Below are 14,419 nucleotides of genomic sequence, written 5' to 3' on the forward strand. Positions count from 1 at the left end.
AGGATCCAAAGTTCTAATATGTCAAATTAGGATTTATTCTGCTGTAAAACTATTTCAGTACTTATTCATCTTTGCTTTTATTTTAATTTGTGCATTTGTTATATATTCAAAAGGAAGCTAGTTCCAGATAACCAATTTCCCCTTCCTTTTACATTTCAGCTTCATAGATAGTCTTATGCTCCCTGTCCCTGTGTTTTCATGGAAAGTGACTAATGTATCAGGTTTGCTCATATTTATTCACACAGATATTTTTCTAGTAGTTTTCTTTAAAGGGATAAGTAGCTAATAAAGATAGGTTTTATTTATAGTAGTGGATAAACATATTTAATTAGACATTTTCAGTTTGGTTTCTAAATTGCTGTGTCTTATTCCAATCATTGTTTTGGAAAGTCATTTATTATTTCCTTTCTTCTACTAAGGTGAAATCCATTCTTGAAGAAAATGAAGAGGAGCTATCTCGAGCAGTGAAGTGTCGTGATACAACCATGAAAGAGAATCAGAAGTTGAAAGAGGACCTTGAGGCTTTGGAGGACAGGGAAAACAAGAAGGTAAGGCATCAGTCTTTTCTGAAAGCCTGTTACTGAGATAAAGCACTTCTAAAATCTTTCATGGACCCCTATTCGTTAATTTCTTGTTTCCATTAATAAGGAAAAATGAGGCTTGATCAGAGAAGCAACTTCTTTTGCTAGAGAAAAGATAGCTTCAGAATAATTTTTAAGAATTTCCCTTACAAATACATTATATATAACTCCCAGTGGGTTTTTTTGAACTTTCTATCTTAAAATAAACAAAAGAATAAGTCCTATTTTTTTCTATTGAAACACATGTGACCTTGATAATAATAACCTTCATACTTGTGTTTTATTAACACGATATAACATTACTATGGTGCTTTCTCCTTAACAGTGTGTGTGCTTAGTGGGAACAGAGGTCACACCCCAAACTTCTCTTGGACAGCAGGTGCTAGATTTAGCCTCTCTAAGGAGGGCTGTGAGTTACATCATTCTTCAGCAGCTTCTACTTTCTGGGATAGTCTTTTTTCCCTTAGATAATTCTGATGGAGATGTGCTCTCCTCTTCTGACCTCATCAGAAGACAGCTCAGAGGCTAGCCTGGGACCACCTCTGGACCCAAGAATTTGTTGACCCTGATGTCTCCAGTTAATGTGTCCTGTGACATGACAATAGTTGGGAAGCTCCATAAGGTCTGGGGTCTACTTTTATTTTTCTCAAAGTCACAGTAACTTAAGAAACAACATAAAAATAAATATACCTTAATTATTTCTCTTAGCATTCCACCATGCCTGCTTTTCACACTCTTTCCTAGCAGTAATAGGATGCAGAAACAGAAGCGTAACCAGAAAGGATCAAATATCTTTGTTTTGTTTCATTTTCTGTTAGTTGGGAAACTTTCAGCGACAATTGGCAGAGGCTAAAGAAGACAACTGCAAAGTTACAATCATGTTGGAGAATGTGCTGGCTTCTCACAGTAAGATGCAAGGTGCTCTGGAGAAAGTACAAATAGAGCTTGGGCGGAGGGATTCAGAGATTGCAGGCCTCAAGAAAGAAAGGTACCTGTGATTGTGTTGCTGCGTTGTATTAAGGAGCAGTGTCCAGTCAGAAAATGAAATCACTTTGTGTTGCTTCCTTTGTGAAGGACTAGTAAAATGGTGTTTCAAGAACTAGGAAGTTAGGGAAAATCTAGAATTAGAAATAAACATGATTTCCAGAAATTCAAAATTCCCCTGTATTGTACTGATGTGAAAGAGTATGTAACCTAGAAATCCACATGATATATTGCTGTTTTACCCTTGCTGCTTTCTACACCATTTAAACCCAATTCTTTCCTTGGGTCCACTGAATAGTAATTGTTAAGATCATTGAAGCTAAATGCCTACTGTAGTTTGAGTTAATTATCTATTTATTACTATCCTCTTTCAACATTAATAATTATTTTAGGTGAATCTTTCTAAGAACTACTTCTAGCCATGTTTTCTAAGTAAACTCCTTTGAATGTTTCAGATTCCTTTTAGGTTAAAGAACGAATGGTCTGAATTTTTAAGGGCCTCTATAATATAAAATGTGTATTAGTGATGAATATTATATTGCCTCTGTGTTATGAGAGAACATGTGAGTTTTATTTTCATCATTGTGCTTTTCTTTACTTTTTACATAGTATAAAAGTATATTTCTTTTAAATTTAGAAAAGGTCAAAGGGACAGTATTACAAATATTATTTACCATTTACAATAAATTTCTAGTTAGCTGTTGTATTTAGAAGCAAAAATGTCAATAGCAAGCCAATCCTGGTAGAGGTGATTTTTTTTTTTTTTTTTTTTTTTATAATGATATGTGTGGTGTAAAATTACCAGCCCTACGTTAGTCAGAAACGTGTATTGGTAATTTGATGTATCAAGCCAAATTGAATCATGATGGGACAAGTTATTAAATTCCTAGGAGCCTTAGTTTCTTAACCTGAAGCTGAGGATATTAATTCTCATCTATGAACTCTGATATTTTGAACATTGTTGGCATATTATGTCTGATGCTATTTGAGCTTCTTGGAAGAAGAGTGTCCTGTAATTCCTAGGATGTTACCATTTCTAGGTGATTCTTTTCTATAGTCACTCTTTTTGTGCTATTTTTAGGGCTCTAAATCAACAGAGGGTGCAGAAGCTAGAAGCCGAAGTGGACCAGTGGCAGGCCAAAATGCTTGTTGTGGATGCCCAGCACAGCAGTGAGGTAGAGGCCAGGTTTTTATAGATAACCTTAATATTTTTAGTTTTATTGGGATATTACTATTTTGGAAAAATAAAGTGAAACAATCAGGTAAATTTCCTTTTTATTCAAGTCTGAGTTTTGGACAGTGACTTATTTACAAATGGAAAATGGACCTATAGTCTTACAATGAGTCACTTAGTGGCAAGCCAGTACCACAGTTATACTAATTCTCTTTTTTTATATGGTTCATATTCTTCTCACTTATTAATGTACAAATGATTCCAGAAGTTAAAGAGCTTAGAAAATAGCTTATAAGCTCAGTAAGAAGTAGTTATTAATAAGACATATACAAGCGTGTGTTCACAGGTGTATGCACAACCATGAATATGTACACATACACATATACATAAAACACACATGGATATTTCATATACATAAGCTTTTTCTGGAAGAATATACAAGGAAGTGTTGCTAGTTATTATTTCTATCGAGTGAGAGCAGAAGGTCATAGGATCAGGAAGGAGAATTTAACTAGTTTAAAATTTTTAAAATTAGGATAAATTAAACTTGCTCTATTTTCCAAAGCCCCCTGGTGACCAGTAGAGCATACCCTTACCATTACATTCTAATAGTCTCCTAAGCAATGTATTTAATAAGTTCTCACATATATATTCCAGCCACCTGGAATCTTTGCTTCTGGTTCCAACTAACTATTGTTTCGATGGCACTTGGTACGACATAAGGAGTGAATATATAGTGTTATGGATTTCTTGCCTCTGTTACAGTGAAATTAAAAACACTCTTCTCTCTTTCAGATGGAGCCTCTACAAAAAGCTCTAGATATAGCTAGAGAAGACAACAGGAAACTGGCCATGAGTCTGGAGCAAGCTCTCCAGACAAATAATAATCTGCAAACAAAGCTAGATCACATTCAAGAAAAACTGGAAAACAAAGAACTAGAGAGACAGAATTTGGAAACCTTTAAGTAAGGGCAGTATGGTCATAGTAAAATTAGGGAAGGGCTTCTGAAGGAATAAGTCTGGCTTATTCACATAAATCAGTTAAACTCTCTTCTCCTACTTTGACCTAGTACTCCCAAGCAGAGCCATGTTAAGGAACCAGGCATAGCTGAGCAGCCGCAGTGAAAGCTGCCTGGGGTATGCTCATTTGGCTCTCCTTTTCAGCTCTTCCCTCATCCAGTAACAAGCTGCTACTTTACATGAAGGTTAAACTAAAATTTAAAGAATACTGGTTGGAAGGAACACTCACATGTTTCTGCCAGGCACTTTCTATCAACAGCTAATGTGTCCTTTAAAAGCATGAGTTGGACAAAGAATAACAGCAGGCTGGGTGGGAATAACTGATCCAAACAGGATGACTCCATTAAGCAGATGTTAAGCCATTAATTGTTTTCAGTTTTGATCTGAGATTACTTAGGTCAAGCCCATCAAGTTCAGGTCAAGCCACTGAAGTTTTACTTAAATTATATCTGGATAAATATTTAGATATTAATAACATTCCATGAAGATTTTACTTAAAGGAAATGCAGTGTGCATGTAGATCTTCATTCTTTTCAGTTAGTGAACATGTTGATATAAGGGTGGTAGGTGTGGGGAGGAGTGTGGGAACATAATAAACAACAAACCATAATTATCTCCAGTGACTTCAGGATCCTCCATCCTTTTATGCTGTGCCTTTAGGATAGGTGTCAGCAACTTTTTAGAGGTGATGTACCAAAGTTTCTTGATACATTCCCACCTGAGGGGCCAGGGGAACAGTTGTGGTTACCACCTGCAGGTCTCATCTGCAAACTAAAGTAATGGACAAGCTGAATCCATTAGCAGAGACACTTCTAGAGACACACAGGAAGCATGGATATATAATCCTAATAATAGCAAGAAATGGTCAGGAGGAGGGAGAATCCAAAAGGAAGATTTCATGGAAAGGCAGGCTCCTGCTTTTTGAGAAATCCTGATAACTCATGGAATAGTCACACAGTAAGTCATTATCATAGATCAGAGAATGTTAAAGCTGGGAGAAATCTAGTGATTAAGTCTATTGTTTTTAAATCCTTTTTGGAGTCACCTATCCTTCTAAGTCAGAAGTTAATGGACACACACACCATTTTGTACATCATTTCAAGGAATTTCAGCATCCTCAGAAGCCTAACCATGGATTTTGACCAAGGAAGCCAAGTTAGAAATGTTGATCTAATATAAGGCTCTCCCTTTAAAAGTAGGGAAACAGTATAATTAGAAGTTAAAACTTAAAGAGTAAATAGCTGAAAGCAAAAAGATATGACAAAACAAAAACAAGTGTGTCTTTCACAGTATGACTGCTCTAATTTTTCTTCTGTGTAACTTTTTCACTCTTTTGGTTGGATCTCTTTATGTAGAATGACTTCTTGTGGGGTTTTTTTTGTTTTTTTGTTTTTTAAAGATGACCGGTAAGGGGATCTTAACCCTTCACTTGGTGTTGTCAGCACCACGCTCACCCAGTGAGCAAACCGGCCAGCCCTATATGGGATCCGAACCCGGGGCCTCGGTGTTATCAGCACCCCACTCTCCTGAGTGAGCCACGGGCCGGCCCTTGTGGGTTTTTTTTTTTTTTTAAAAATGACCGGGAAGGGGATCTTAACCCTTCACTTGGTGTTGTCAGCACCACGCTCACCCAGTGAGCAAACCGGCCAGCCCTATATGGGATCCGAACCCGGGGCCTCGGTGTTATCAGCACCACACTCTCCTGAGTGAGCCACGGGCCGGCCCCTTGTGGGTTTTTTTAGTGCTACAGATAAATGCACTTCTTTTTCTTCTGTCAATGAACTCCAGATCAGTGAGGTTCACCTAGTGACTGATCTGCTTCTCATTTGTAAATCACACACCTTTTGGAGAGTTGCACATTCCCCTCCAAATCTTTCTTACCTCTTAAGGGTGATCTATCAATTGTCTTCTTCAAAACAGAGAACGCATGATTGAGGAATCCAAAGTGGAAGCAGAATTGCATGCTGAACGCATCGAAGCTCTAAGAAAGCAGTTTCAAACTGAGAGAGAAGCTGCAAAGAAAGCGGCACAACGGGAAATGACTGAGGTATGGAGTCGTGACAAAAAAGTTTCTCTCCAGGTGAATGCCTCTTAAGAGGGTAAACAGCTGAAAGATTTCAGAGAGTGCTGCAGTTGTGCTTTGGCTCTTCTAATCCCCATTTGATCAGAAGCAATTGAGCTGTCTCTGTGTTGTTTATAAAGCAGCACACAAGAAAACAGTTTCTGATACAGAGTTCTCTATCTGGCAAAGGAATGCCTTGATGCGAGCTTTTCCATCTGAGAGAGAAAAATGGGTGGAACAGAGGAATAAGGAGATGGCCATCTGATAGATAAAAATCAAATAACCTGTCCCTCTGTTCACTTAACTAGCACCCATTATGCATCTGCCTTTTCCTGAGAGGCACGCAGAAAAGCAGGAGAAGATATGGTCCGTGATCTGGTGTGTGTTAAATGGCCCTTATTTAATTGTGATCTCCCCTATGGACATGAGACAAACAGAGAAAACATCAGAGAACTTGTCTAGGATAGCTAGAGGCTGTGCACAATTTTGAAGGAATCCAAAGTAACAAAAAGTTTATTTTAGGCTGGTTGGGCAATAGAAGGGAAGCTTAATGAAAGTACAGGATTGAGACTGGCAAAGATGGCAGGACTGGACACCCTATGTAAGAGCATGAGCAAAGCTTAGTTCTAAAAGGAATAGGACATGTGAGCAAATGAAAAGGAGACTTTCTTGATAAGAGCAGAGACTTTGGCAAATATCAGATAAAGAGTGGTAGCTTAGATGGAACCAGTTGACAGATGGCCTTGACTTCCAGACCATTGGATGTGAACTGTCAGGTAAAAATGGAGCACGATAGGTTTCTGAGCAGGGGGTGGTATGTTGTAAGCACAATTTTAGGAAGGTAAATTTGACAGTGGTAGAGAGTAGGGAAAAATGAAGAGAAACTGGAGTCATGGAGGCTCAAGAAAACTAACAGTTAATTTAGGTGTTAGATGATTAGGGCTATGCAAAGTAGTTCTGTTGAAAACAGTTATTAAATTAGGAAGCCGTTTTAATGGAAAAATCATCAGACATTAAATGTATCATGAACAAAGGAGAGGGAGGAATTGAAATAATTTCAAGACTTGATTGAGGTGGCTGGTCTGTGCTTTGACAAATTTGTAGTATTTAGCATTGCAGTTGACAGACGCTATTCATAAAATCAACTAATAGTATATAGAACAATTTTGTGAATTGCAAAGCACTATATAAATATAAATATGTCATAAAAAGCAAATCCTGTAGGAAATAAAAAGGTGCACTAAATGTAGAAACGTACCTTTAGTCAGACAGAGATCATTGTGCAGAATACTTATAAAACTGATATCCTTTTAACAAGGGTCAGTGATGATGGTGAACTGTGAGTCCCAGCTCTACCTCCTCTTACCTATGTGTTAAGTTATCATCTGAGTAAGTGACAACTTCTGAGTCCCAGTATTCTCAATCATAAAATGGAAATCATCACAACTCCTTTCCAGGCTTGTTTTGAGGATTAAATTGGAGAGTATTTGTAAAATAATCATCACAGTGCTTGAACATAAGTACAAAGAGATAGTTGTTAGGGCTTACCCTGTTTTAGACCAAGCTGTGATTGAGGCAACAGTGGACTGTCTAACAGGGGGTTAGTAGGATGGTGATAAAAGACTGTGGTGTAAAGTCAGGATCTAAAGGGAAGAACTATTATTGAGAGAAAAGGTACAGATAGCCTTGACTTCATTCTTTTCTGTTAAATGCTACCAGCCATAGAGAACACCACCTTCCTACCTTCTCCCTTCCCAATTGCCTCTTCTTCCTGTAATTCAAGTGACACTGATTTAAGGGCTCATTAGGAGGAGCAGGACTCTATAAAATTAAAGTAATCATTATGCTGTTTTTCCACAAGAGAAATTTATTAAAATCCTTAAGAACAAAAAGCAATATTATAAGAATACATACAGAGATACTCAATAGCTGACAGGTATTTATATAAACTACCGTATAATTCACTTTCACGTCTCCAGAAATGACAAAGGAAGAGAAGAGCTTATAGCACGGTAGTAATCACTGAGCAAGCACTGTATGCCAGGTTCTACTTTATCTTATTTAACTGTTATATTTAGCCTGTGAAGTAGGTAGCCATACACACACTTTTCACATGATGAACCTGAGGCTTAAGTAATTTGATTACCCAACATCACTCAGCTGGTACGTGGTGAAGCTGAGATTGGAACTTAGGTCTGTCTGACTCCAAAGCCATGCTCTTAAAATGCAAATGATGAATATACATTTATATTCTTTATCTATTCTAAGAAAGATTTTGTTCTTTAGTGTTAAAAATTATGAAAATCACTTGAACTGTTGCTCTGTAAATCTGCTTAGTCAGATTAAAATTTTCCAGTTTTTTTTTTGTGTTCCCTGCTGAAGAAAGTAAAAATGTTCCAATTTTTTCGTTTTTGTTCCCAGCTGAAGAAAGCCCTTGATGAAGCCAACTTCAGATCAGTGGAAGTGTCCCGTACCAACCGAGAGCTGCGGCAGAAAGTTACAGAGCTAGAAAAAATACTGAACAGTAACAACGAGAAAATAAAGAATCAAAAGGCCCAAATTAAGCTCCACTTGTCGGCTAAGGCGAATAATGCTCAGAATATAGAGAGGATGAAGGTTGTATGAGAAACCTGAAGTTTCCCCTCACTTCTTTAGTATCCTCTGAGGATCCAGGCAGTTCGTGGTGTCTGGGGGAGATAGGTTTCAGAACCCCAACAGCAGCATGTATTTTGTGGGAATCAGAGCCATGACTGGGAAGTGTGCAGATTGCGTTTGGGGGAGCTTTCTCTTTTTCAGTGGAGATGTTGCCATGTGAATGTTTGATTTCTCATTTGCTGCCAGTGTCACATTCTGGCTCCCCATCTGCTTCTTCCATGTTTCTTGTACTGGACTTGCTCTTTTGTGGTCAGTGGGCCAGATGGGAAAGAGAGCCTAGCAGGAGCTGATAAATTTGGGTCTCATATGGGATTCTGTCTGTCATCCTATAGGCAAAAAGAGCAAGCCAGTTTTCCACTGATCATCTTTTTATGTTATTTCCACATTTACTTTCAGCAAATAGAAACAGAATTGAGGCAAATGGAGCTAATTAAAGATCAATATCAGAAAAAAAACTATGAACAGGTACATGATTTCCACAAACTCTATATTTACTATTCACATAAAATCCTAAACTTTTACATTTGGTTTACCAGATGTCTTCCTCTTTATATCCTACCAGTCACTGAGTATTCAGAGATTTGTATCTGAAATGACTAACCTGCAGAAAGAGATGCACATGTTGGCCAAGAGCCAGTATGATACCTCGGCACGGAACAAACAGCAAGAGCTGCGACTAGAGGCAGAGCGGAGAATAAGGCAGGAATTAGAGATCCGGTGCCAGGTATAAGGTTTCTTAAGATTCATTTAAAGATTATCAGCAAATGATATATGTGCCAAAACCCAGCATTATTTCATCTCCATTTTCTAGATTCTATAGAAGAAACATACATTTACAAGTTGTTCATCATAGCTAAGTCCTTAGAATAATAGTTTCTAGAAAGAAGCCTGTAGCTTTGAATATGGCAAATGTTTTCCATTTTCAGGCGAGATTGGGTGCATTCAGAGTGGTATGGCCATGGACTCCATTTTCTTTCTTTCTTTTTTTTTTTTTTTTTTTCTTTTTCCGTGTCCGGCAACGGATCGCAACCCTCAGTGTCGCCCCCGTACCGGACCGGGACCGGCAATGGGATCACAGCCCTCGGTGCTGCTCCCACGCCTCGCTCAGCCAGTGAGCAGGAACCGGTCTGTATGTGGGATCCGAACCCTCAGCGGGAGCGCCGCCATGCTTCCCAAGCGGCGCACTACAGCAGTGCGCCACCGGGCCGGCCCTCCATTTTCAATTTAATACAAATGATGTTCATTTTTAAGGAACAGCTAGAGTTCACATACACAAAATACCAGTTTCTGAGTAAGACTTCTGAACTGAATTTCACAGTCTTTCAGCAGTTTTATACCACCCGATTCTTCCCCATACCACAGATACACCTGTTGCTGTTATAGGACTCTTAGCTACTCCTAACCTAACAAGAAGCATAACAGTATATTACCGAAAAAGGATTTCAAGTGATCACTGAGCTCTTGTCTTCCAGTAAGGATTGTCTGCTATGAAAAGTATCCCTTCAGTTCTGAAAAGAGATGTTAATCACTTTATCTCTGCATAATCCATACATCAAAATCAAAATCTGTAATCATATATATGTACAGATTGTAGGTTGAACTGAAAATAACGGTTTTCATTCTTGTATTTTGGTAGCACCTGAAGTTAAAAAGTACCCCATCCTACTTTTGTAATTTGGTTGCCCATTTATTACAGTAGTGAAGTTTGTGGTTCCATGTGGTACATTGGAAGTTTGTAAAAATATGTGTATCACATTTTCAGGAATTGGAAGAAACTGTCAGACACCTGAAGAAATGTAAAGAGGCAACAGAGAATAAACTGAAAGAAGCCAGTGTGGAATCAGAACAGGTGAGCCAGACCCATGGAAATAAAGACTTGGACAAGTTTACTTCACAACAATCCCGAAACACATAAGTCAGTATGAAATCCTTCATTAACATAGTTGTTAGGAGTACAACAGGCAAGAACAAATAACCTACTAAGTATAGTCTATATCCTAAAGAGTAAGTAATTTTTAGATTAGGATTCTGTATCCTGATGATAGATAATAGAATGCTAAAATCTTATTTAAACCTGAAGTTCAAATTCCTACCACTAAATATAAAGAAAGACCAGCATGTGTGTGGATTTTAATGCATTATTGTTTGACATGAGCTAATGAAAGTGGAAGCTCTTTGTTAAATTAATAACTAAAAGGGTAAAGTAGGCCCTATTTAATTTATGAATTTGCTTTCTCTGTTCTAAAATTGGACTTTTTGAGGATATTTAAAATTATACATTTTTAGAGCTAGAAAAGATCTTTGAGATCATTAGTCTACCACAGCCACCACTCATTTTCCAGATAAGAAAACAGAGATTCTTAAGCTTAAAGTGTCATAGTGTCACATTGCTATCAAGTGATCATGATTTGTCCCTGTTATAACCATTAAATTAAATTACAATATGGCTTCCAGAATGGTATATTAGAAAGAATATGGACTCTGACAAACCTGAGTTTGAATGCTAACTGTGACATTTACTGTGTTCTCTTAGTTACATGTACTTTCTTTTACACATCAGTTATAGCATCTGTAAAAAGCAGGATGTTAATACCTACTACTGTATTATTTTGATAGATAGCTCAGATTAAGTTTCAGTGAATGTCAGCTCCCTTCTCATTCACCATACAATAAGAGACATAATATACAATGCTATTTCAAGCATCTTTCCCTCCACTCCTGGTAACAAGTGCTGGAGAAAGGTGAGTCAGATACCCTGCTAGGTGAGGGAGCTAGAGTGAACAAGCCAGATGAACAGCCTCTACTCTCATGGAATTTGTCTTCTCCCAGCCGAGAAATACACATTATCAGACTTCAGAATCAAAAAACAAAACCTATATCCATGAGACATAAATAATCAAAGGGGAAAAACCAGTTATTTTACTTTTTATTCTAGGGGACATGTTCTGGAGCTATTTTGAAGAAACTTTATATATAAAGACCTATCGGCTGTACTTCAAAACACCGAAGTGTTCTAAGTACACAGAAGAGTGCCAGGAATATATAGGCACTCAATAAATATTTGCTAAGTACATGAATACTGATCCCAGATAATCTTCAACTGCAGACCATTAGAGGGTCTGTTTTCATGTCTAGCAAAGATAATTTGGAAGTTTGTGATTAGGAGCCAAAGTATAAAATATTTTGATGATAAAGGTAATAAAAATAATACAATGTACACTAAGTTGGTCCAGTTTTTAGTAGTTTATTCTATTACCTTATAAAGGACAACAGAAAAATCTAGCCTTTACAGTACATGAACTTTGAAGAAATATTTAATCTTAGAGAACAGAACTAAGAAATTCAAAATATGGTTTGAATTACTACATTCTTAAGAAGTCCTTCATGTATATACGTTTATTTTCAGTGCCATCTTGTACTTTCATTCTTATTTTTATCCTGGATCCTCTGTTACCTTAGTTCACATCCAGGAAACATTAACAAATGCATGAAAAGCAGCAAACCTGCATGCATCCTTTGACCCCTCATTCAGAAATTACTTTCTCATCTGTTGGTTGTTAAGTATATCATGCAAATAGTTTGCAAGGACCTTGCAGTCAGAATTTGGGTCTTTTAATAACTAGATAAAAAGTCTCGAACTAATACACAAAAACTTGTAACTGTTTCTTTGCTGTAATTTTAGTGATAACATTTATATTCAGATAACAGCTAACCTACAAGAAGCTCACCGCTGGTTTAAGTGCAGGTTTGATGGCCTACAACTTGAGCTGACAAAAAACCGGTTGCAGAGGCTTCCCCGGGAAGACAGGTGGCGGGAAGAGGTAAGGTTAAGACATGGCTGTCTTCAACAATTTTGAATTTGTTCCTTCTCAGATTTCTATTTACAGAAGTTCTCTCTTCTAATCTTTGGATTTCTTTAAACTATAGCTAGGAAACCAATGAACTAAATTTTTTTCTTTAAAGTTTCACCTCTCCCAAACTGTCTAGATTAGAACCACCTATCCTGATGAATAAATGACATTCATAGAGTCAAAACCGGTCCTTAAGTGCTGCTATTAGTTTTGAATGGTCAGTGTTAGGTGTGTTTTCTTTCCAACAGGAACAAGATATAAGGCACGATGTTGTATCCAGCCAGTCTGCTCTACATCGATGGGAGACGAAACAGAATCTTAAGCATGTGCCCAGGAAGTGTCATTCTGAGGTAGAGAGGAAGTGATGTCCTTGACAGAGGAGCTTCTTCATGGATAGCTACACCTCCATGACTCCACAAGCCCAGCAACTAGGGCTGGCCTGTTTCTATAGTCATGAGAACATGAAGTCTTTGATGTGGGCTGAAGATTTTGGACCTGAATTCATCCTTTCATGAACTCTTTTATATCAATATCAAACCACCCCATCTTTTTCGTCCCTTTTCCAAGTTTCCACCCAATAAATGTATATTAATTTGTTGTATGATAACAGATGCTGTTAAATGATAGTTGACTGTTTTTCTAGGTACATTTTATCAAGAAGCATTTAGTAGGGTGTTAAATGATATGGTTACTAAGTGATCTGATACTTTGTTTCAATGAAATATCCCAGTCTAACTCCAGTAGTGGACATAGAATCACCTGGAAAATGGTAAAAACTATTCTGCTGTCTTATAAACATACACTTCTGTGCTGGGTAATTACCAGCCTATCTTTAATAAGATTAATATCTCTATTCTTAAGTAATACATCTCAGAGATTGTATTTACAGCTTCCTAGGTCATTTAAAAAGAAGTTTATTGGATACAGCAGTCTGCTCTGCTCAGGGACACTATGCCTGACCAATGTAGCTCTTCGTTACTATATATAGTAAGCAATAAATTCAGCTTTGTCTTTTTTCTTTTTTCTTTTCTTTCTTTCAACTTTGTCTTTTTATTTCAGATATTGAGTGGGGGGTTAGGTAATCCAGACTTAATATATATAAATGGCTAGTATAATACCTCATTTAATTAATGCTCAAGTAATGGAGCTGCTAATCATAACTATCAAGACCTAAAATCAAGTAAGCAATTATGAAATTGGAAACAATATCAAATATGGGACTGTCAGAGGTTGATGAACCCACCATTCAATATCTAATATAAAAAGACAAAGCTGAATTTATTGCTTGCTATATGGTAAGGGAGAACTGTGTTGGTTAGGCATAGTTCTCCCAGATCAGAGCAGACTATTGATCTCATATAGGATTTTTGGGAACATTAAATTTAAGGATTGGAAGACTTTCAGAGGCTTAAGTGGGCTGAGATCTGTAGAAGTGTAGTTACTTGAATGAGACTGCTGTTCTCTGATTGGCATTCAGAGGAATGTTTATTGGATTGGACCCATTCCTCTTTGTCTGACTTTCAGAAGTGAGGGGCTGTCACTGGTTGGCAGGCTTGTAAAAGTATGTGCACTAAAGCAAATTGTTATTGATCTAGTAGACAAGTGTAAACTGGTTCTGGTAGCTGCTTCTAAGAGTGGCTTCAGAACAACAGACATCAAACAATTATTTTGTTAATCCAGGTACAACGTGAAGTGTTAGCACTTGTGCAAATACCTTTCTGGTTAGAAAAAGAAAATTCATAGCCATTTTATTACCTATAACTACTTTGGTGCTTTGGTTTGAATGTGTCCCGTCCAAAATTCATGTTGAAACTTAATCTCCATTGTGGTGGTATTAAAAAGTGTGGCCTTTTGGGGCCGGCCCGGTGGCGCACTGGGTAAGTGCGCTGCTTGGGAAGCGCGGCGGTGCTCCCGCCCGAGGGTTCGGATCCCACATACAGACTGGTTCCCGCTCACTGGCTGAGCGAGGCGCGGGAGCAACACCGAGGGTTGCAATCCCGTTGCCGGTCCCCGGTCCGGTACGGGGGCAACACTGAGGGTTGCGATCCGTTGCTGGACACGGAAAAAGACAAAAGACAAAAAAAAAAAAAAG

At 37.8% G+C, this 14,419-nt stretch overlaps 1 protein-coding gene across 2 annotated transcripts; it reads left to right on the forward strand.

Annotated features, from left to right (window-relative positions):
* Positions 1-424: 424 nt before the first annotated feature.
* Positions 425-12,934, forward strand: CCDC150 (coiled-coil domain containing 150). 2 transcript variants are annotated; one of them, XM_008592331.1, is made up of 11 exons: positions 425-548; positions 1,400-1,569; positions 2,647-2,740; positions 3,535-3,704; positions 5,680-5,806; positions 8,243-8,437; positions 8,873-8,941; positions 9,039-9,200; positions 10,239-10,325; positions 12,178-12,297; positions 12,576-12,934. In XM_008592331.1, exons 1-11 carry the CDS (start codon positions 486-488, stop codon positions 12,690-12,692), a joined length of 1,374 nt encoding a protein of 457 aa, XP_008590553.1. In that variant the 5' UTR covers positions 425-485; the 3' UTR covers positions 12,693-12,934. The 2 variants fall into 2 exon arrangements, with proteins under 2 accessions (XP_008590553.1, XP_008590552.1); XM_008592330.1 differs by lacking the exon at positions 12,576-12,934 and having other exon boundaries at positions 426-548; positions 12,159-12,267.
* The last annotated feature ends 1,485 nt before the right edge of the window (positions 12,935-14,419 follow it).

Source organism: Galeopterus variegatus, unplaced genomic scaffold, assembly GCF_000696425.1.
Source record: "Galeopterus variegatus unplaced genomic scaffold, G_variegatus-3.0.2 Scaffold7785, whole genome shotgun sequence".
Lineage (NCBI taxonomy): Eukaryota > Metazoa > Chordata > Mammalia > Dermoptera > Cynocephalidae > Galeopterus > Galeopterus variegatus.